Raw genomic sequence first — 7529 nt, forward strand, 5'->3', positions numbered from 1 at the left:
AATTGAAGTCAACGACTCTAGCTGTCAAATAATTGCGGCAATGTATTAGCCACTTACCCATAAATAAACATCTCATAAATAAAATAAAATGAAATTGTTTATGTTCTAATCAGCTCAGCTAGTTAATTCACCCTGAGATAGAGCTTAAAAAGTTATGCAAGCAAAAATAAATAAATAAATAAATTGGGTGATAAAAGGTTAAAATTATTTGGTCGTGTGCATAAAAAGAAATAAGTTAAAAACTCATGCATTTGATAAAGTTTTTATACATTAATTTATCCATAAAGCTCAGACAACAAAACCAAAACATAATCAACTTACTTCCTAACTAGTATTGATTCTGTCCAATGCACGATATGTATAACTGCAATAAATAATTTTAATAATTAATTAAATTCAAATTGAATCAAATTAATTAATTCAATAATTTTTATTATAACGAAAATTGAAATTAAAGAGGAAATATTGTTCAATAATTATATGTCTGATTGATTGGGAGTTAAAGATCACTTGTTTCATTATCTATTTATAGGTGAAGACCTTCAACCTGATAAGGATACAAATATCATTCTGAATAATGAATGTAAATTTTTCTTAATTCCTAAAATGAAGTCATTATTCCAAATTAAATTTTTTTTCTATATTATTTGAATTAATTTGAAAATTGACAATGTATAGTCACCACTCATCTTTTAAGAAGATTAAATAAAGAGATCAATTTTATTATTGAAATCTATATATTATAATATTGAATCATCATAATTAATTTCAAATAATTAATTATATTATGATATTGCAATTAATTAATTTATCTATATTAAATCCTCATTGTAATTATATTTATTATTGTTATTATTATTATCATTATTATTTACCATATAACCTTATGAGGTAATTTATTTATGGTTAGATATATTTTATTAAAATTAAATAAAGAGATTAATTTCATTATTGAAATCTATATGTTATGATATTGAAATTTCATTTATTGCACATCTATGTATGTATATGTATTAATGTATGGAATCTAATTATTAATTATCATATACAAAATCTTTTTATTTTACAATAAAATAAATATATTAAACTAATAAAGAGATTATAAATCTATTTTCAAATTTTTTTTATTCTGACTATTTTTTTTTTGGTATTCCCTACAAATGATTAATTTCTTTGTAATAATAATAATAACTTTGTAAGGTTATTATTATTATAATAATTATTATTATTGTAATTTAATTATTGCTACTAATTTTGATTTATCATCAAAGCATGGGACCTTCCAAAGTCTTAGGAGACGAACTTTGATTGTCCATTGCATCTTGCTAGTATTGCTCTGATTGATAAGATCGATCTACCCGGTCATATTTGAAAATCTATATAAAAGTTTTATTGATAATATGTAGTTTTGGATTTTTTTTTTCTCCATTGTATACAAAACAATATTTAATATGCAGAGGAAGGATAATATATATATATTAGGCCTCTTGAAAATGGTAAAGTTTTGAGATTATGATTCTAATTTTCTGCAAAATTTGTTTATGAGATAAATTGATATTTATCCTCAAGTAAAATAATTAAAATTTAAATATTTTTAGGGTTAATTAAATAGGTCAACATTATTAGTAGTTAATTTCTTTATTTTATTTATTTTATTTTTTATATTTTCAGAAAATTATATATTCTAAAAAGGAAAGAAAATAAAAAGAAGAATACTATGTTATATATACATATAAGTAATGATGAACAATATATGCATATATTCTAAAAAGGAAGGAATGGTGAAAAATATAAAAGTAAAGTCATGGATCACACTCACTGTCACATGGTTGTAATCTTGGAAAATTACAAAGTATCGAATACTATGTTATATATACATATACATATCTTTACTTGATTATCTAATAAATTATTCCACATTTCTATGAACTGAAAAAAATAAAAAATATATAGAATATTTTTTATTAAATAATCAAGTAATCAAATTATGAGATATTTAACCTTAAAACTATAATCATGGAAAGATGTTAATTAACCCTAAAACTATAATCATGGAAAGAGGTTATTTATGGGATAAATTGATATTTATCCTCAAATAAAATAATTATACCAATAGTTTAAGGTTAATTAAATAGGTCAACATTTTCCTTATTAGTAGTTAGTTTCTTTATTTTAGTTTTTATTTTTTATATTTTTATAAAAATATATATTCTAAAAAGGAAGGAAAACAAAAAAAATAATACTATGTTATATATACATATAAGTAACGATGAACAATATATATATATGTATATACATATATTCTAAAAAGGAAGGAACGATAGAACAATATATAAGTAAAATCATGGATAAAAATATACAGAATAATTTTTATCAGTTAATCAAATAATCAAATTATGAGATATTTAACCCTAAAATAATTAACCTTAAAACTATAATCATGAAAAGAGGTTAATTAACCTTAAGACTATAATCATGGAAAGAAGTTATTTATGTGATAAATTGATATTTATCCTCAAATAAAATAATTAAAATTTAAATAGTTTTAGGGTTAATTAAATTGGTCAACATTAGTTTTCTTTTTTTTTTTTTTCATATTTTCAGAAAATTATATATTCTAAAAAGGACAAAAAAAAAAAAGAATACTAAAATCAAATATATACATATAAGTAATGGTGAATAATACATTCATATATATTGTTAAATTCGTAAAGAATGGTCCTTGGTTCCTAAATTGGGTCTATGAATTATTTTATAACTAAAAATATTTTACAATTACAGGAAACAATTAGGAATAGAAAAAGAATAATCTAATAGGCAAGATTACTGACATTAGAATGAATTCAGTATTTATAAGTTATTGTTGAATGCCTTTGCCCTTCAATTAATGAATTTAGTATTTATAAGTTATTGATTGTCCGTAGTATACACATTTTGTTAAGGGAAAAACTAATTGTTATGAGAGAAATGAACAACAAAATTCTTAATACAGTTATCAAGGAAGAGAAATTAGAGGCAACAAAATCAAAATATATTTATATATATTTTTATATTAACAAAAAGAAAAAACGTATAGAAATTCCATACCTATGCTGATGAAAGAGGGATTTAAAAGACATCAAACTGTATCCCTTTCAAAAGCGCTAAAAGTGAAAAAAAGCAAACCAACCCAGAAATGAGAGTTAGAAAACGAAGCATTCAAAGCAAACACATTTAAGCTAAAACCAGCAAAAGCAAATAAAGCATGCAAACCAAATAAGTCCAAAAACCAATAGATCATCGACAACCCATATCTCAAAAAGACAGCAAAATGCAATGTCAGTTTCAAAAACCCATTAACAATTTGTTCTGAAAAGAAAACAAAAATTTGGATTCTAGAACGAGAAAAATAAAAAATGAAAACGCAAAAAAAGTAAAACAGATAGTTCTACATTCCCAAAATTGAATTGAAAACGTACTAAGGAAAACTTATGCGCTTCAATTCCAATGCCAAAAAGGAGCTGCAACATTATGTTGAATACAAAAGGAAAAAGATTAGCAGGATTGGCTTCCGTGTGCGACTGTTTTTGTTTGTTTTGTAATTTTTTTTTTTTTAATTTTTGAAATGGTTTATATTGAAAAGTTGACCAAATTTGGTCCCAAATTGATTTATATGATATCACCGATAATTGCTATTTGAAAATTTTTATATGATATTATTGATTCAAAATCTTTAATGTATATATTATTATTATTTGATAGTTATAGAAAATTATATTGAAAATTAATTTTATACATATTTGGTTATATACATACGTGGTAAGATAATGAATATAATAAATAATAACTGATAATAAATAAAATAAAATTATAAATAAAAATGATGCTTTTGGAAGAAATTTGGATGAAGCGTATGCAACACATCACATACGGTTATATATTATATAGATTACTTCCTTCCCCATTAATGAATCTCGTGTCAAAGGCTAGTATGTATTGTATATATCATACAAAACCCCTAGGCCAGTACGTTGCAACCGGCCAACATATTTGATCTGTTTTATTATTTGTAATCCTGTTGCTAAGTAAATGTCGGAAATTGAACAAATATTATTATCTAACAAAAAGAAAGATGACAAAGGCGCACTTGGAAGCATCCGGTGATCCCTTAGAATTTATAAAGGAGATATTAGATACCCAAAAACAACCAAAATTTATTTGCTTTTAAGTGAAATTGCCGGCCCCAAAAAAATCCACGTGGCACTCCAGGATTTTTTTTTTTTACTTTTTTTCTTTAATTCATTCTAAAGATTTTTTTCTTTATTAATGGTCTTCATGGATACCCATTCCATGTTGCATTGTGCTCCAAGGTAAAGCCAATAAAAAAAAAAAAGAGGGAAAAATGAAAGGTTGGAGAGTCCCGAGAAGGTCATCGACTCATGGAGTGAAGGACATGAATATTATTGAGAGAGATGAAGATCTCATGCTCTTTCGAGAGTTGCACCAGCGCGATAAAGATCGCATCCTCAGCCTCCTTCTGCCTGTTTCCGATGAATTTGAGCCTAACGGTACGTACGTACCTTATATATATATGTATATATATATATATATATATTGTTATATGTTTTTCTTTACAAGTAAACGTTTTGTTCATTTGTACGTGCTTTAATTAAATTGCAAATTATGGTACATACATTTTGTTTTCTAGTGCCGGAAGGAAAACAAGGAGAACTTTACAGAATTCCATCTGCCAAGAAAGGATCTTCAGGATTTGAATTTCTTGCCGAAAACGACAAGCACGAGACCGATTGGTACAGTGTGTCTATATTTATATATATTTACTTATAAGATTAGTTAGAAATTAATTATATTTGATGATTAATTGTGATTTTGAAGTACATTAAATGTGCAGGCTAAAAACACCACCTGCAACTCCTCTGTTTGCATCTTTAGAAATGGAAGCAACCGGCCCTCAACTTGTGAATATTAATAATAATAAAAACACTCCAAATTCAATCCCGGCCCTCCAACAACCTCCTCTATCAAGGGTATATATGCTTTTATACACATCAGTTGATATTTTGTTATATATTATGCATTTTGGAAATTTTGTTAAAGAACTAGATGGCCAAACTCACTCATGAAGATAATATTTTAACCAGTTTGCAGCTGCCATTCCAGAGGCACCATCAAAACCCAGAAATGTTATTGGAGCTCCAAAATCTCCCAATTTCCAACAACCAAAAAAATCCCCTCTCAGATCCATCACCCCAATTCAGAATCAGAGACCCACCACCATCACATCTTCTACTACTCAAACGAAGAAACCCACCAGATCAACTCCTCCTGCTCACCCAAATATTAACAACAATACAAAGAAATCGATATCTAATAACACTAAGAAAGAAAGGCAAATGGAATCCCTGGTCTCGAACCTTTCCAAAAACGCCACCACTGCAGTGGTGGATATTATTAATCCCAAGACAAATAAGCCAAGAAGCAGAGCCGTGTCGCCGCTGGTAAGATCAACAATTCCGGCTCAAATCCCGGAGTTTTCGAATGAGACGCCTCCTAATCTGATAACAGATGATCAACGTTCAATTTCTGCTACACGGGGTCGACCAGCTGCCAAACCAGCTGAACCTGCAAGGAGGCAATCCTGTTCTCCAAGCGTCACCAGGGGTCGCAAAGTAGTGGAGGCAATCAGGAGCAAACAAGAGGGTGTCAATCAGAAAGATAGAATTCAAGTTTTGGGGAGTAAGATGGTGGAGAAGGTTATGAATGCTAGAAAATCTAATATGAATTATTCACCTACTCATGAATCACTAAAAGATAGAAGGCCAAAGTCACGGGGTTCGATGAGTGAAGCCTCTGCTCCTCGAACTGGAAGGATGATTTCTAGTAATGCTAAACCAAATCCCCCAACCTTATGGTATGTAATTATATAATTTCTAGTTTTTTCAATCTCTTATAGTATATGAATATATGATCTATGTGCTAAGTATATATTTGATACAATTGATTGTTTTATTTGATTTATTTGTATAAGGTCGCACTCCCGGAGATAAAAAAGCCATGTGGGGATGGAAATCAAAACAAATCGATGCCGTCATCGACCTCTTTTTGCCTTCTCAAACAGGATGACATCTGCTTGCCAATAAATTTTGAGATAATCGACGTATTATTAGGATTAAATTCAGGGAAAGAAAGTCTACTAATTGACTAATTCATGCTGCACGAACACAATAATAGGTACAGTTACAGCGGGCCGGCATGAATGCATGACAAGTTGGACAGGACACAGGCATACAACTAACAAGTGAGGCACACGTTCCAACCAAGTCAAATAATATATTATTACCAAAAAAAAAAAAAAAAAGCAAAATAATATATTGTTGTAACACTTTTATGTGCCTATCAAAGAATAGAAATATATATTCAAGACTTTTAGTACAAAGTTGGAGGGATTTTGTTTATCAAATGAGTAATGCTAAATACAAATTATTTTATCAAATTATTTATTAAGTATGCAGGTATCATCATTTGGAGAAATTTTTCCATGCACATTGTGTACTAGCTGGCTTGGTACACATAGCCACTCATGTAATTCCACATGTAATATTAATAATAAGTCAGATTTCTTTTTTAGAAGCAATGATAGGTCAGATTAAAAGATTAACGCCGTTAAGTTCAAGTTTTGCATCTGTTTTTTCTTTTTCCTTCTATTCGATGGCTATCATGCGCACTGCAGCATCCATCTATACACTATCCGCTCCAGCAAATTCTTCTAAGTCATATACGTTTCCTATATTTACGAAATAGAAAAAAAAAAAGAAAAAAGAATAATCAAGTTAATTTAGTTGAGAGAGAAAAACTGATGTTTCTGTTTATACTATAAGGGATCGGTTTATATTCTAAGGGATAAGGTAGAAAGAGAAGAATCCAAAGGAAGAAATAGGAAATAAAATAAAATGGGTGTCATGAAGGCATCCATAATAGAAGATGGCAGTGTAAATACAGACAGTTTTCATCAAAGTTATGTTTTGATAAATAGTTGTAAATCCAAACGGATAGAGAAGATGAACAAATGGATGTTATCAAAATTTTTTTGTCTTACCCATATGAACGTCTATGGATCTAGACGGATATATTGGAATTGAGATATATCATGCAGGCAGGCCTCAATAAGAAGGGGAAAAAAAAATCTAGGCAAAAAAATAAATAAATAAATAAAATAAGATGGAAGACGTTAAAAAGGTAAAAATATGTTTTGGATGATTTGGTAGTTTTTATTATGATATATAATTAATAATACACGTGACATTTTTTAATTAGTCATGTGTACCAGGTAAAATTCCAAGTCAAAATTTTTTTTCATTATTTGATTGGTTAATAAATTAATATAATTTATATATGATTAAATAAGCTATTGAAATGATAAATATAATTAAATAGAAATCAATTTAATAATGATATGTTTAAGTTTGATAAATAAATTGTTAGACTTAGATGGCACCTTTAAATAATTTATATTAAATATAGATCAAGCA

At 27.9% G+C, this 7529-nt stretch overlaps 1 protein-coding gene across 2 annotated transcripts; it reads left to right on the plus strand.

Annotated features, from left to right (window-relative positions):
- The first annotated feature begins 4350 nt into the window (after positions 1-4350).
- LOC107435036 (uncharacterized) lies at positions 4351-6496 on the plus strand. 2 transcript variants are annotated; one of them, XM_048465446.2, is made up of 5 exons: positions 4351-4547; positions 4688-4797; positions 4892-5027; positions 5142-5911; positions 6029-6496. In XM_048465446.2, exons 1-5 carry the CDS (start codon positions 4452-4454, stop codon positions 6045-6047), a joined length of 1131 nt encoding a protein of 376 aa, XP_048321403.2. In that variant the 5' UTR covers positions 4351-4451; the 3' UTR covers positions 6048-6496. The 2 variants fall into 2 exon arrangements, with proteins under 2 accessions (XP_048321403.2, XP_015902062.3); XM_016046576.4 differs by having other exon boundaries at positions 4688-4790; positions 6029-6494.
- The last annotated feature ends 1033 nt before the right edge of the window (positions 6497-7529 follow it).

Source organism: Ziziphus jujuba, chromosome 1 (assembly GCF_031755915.1).
Source record: "Ziziphus jujuba cultivar Dongzao chromosome 1, ASM3175591v1".
Lineage (NCBI taxonomy): Eukaryota > Viridiplantae > Streptophyta > Magnoliopsida > Rosales > Rhamnaceae > Ziziphus > Ziziphus jujuba.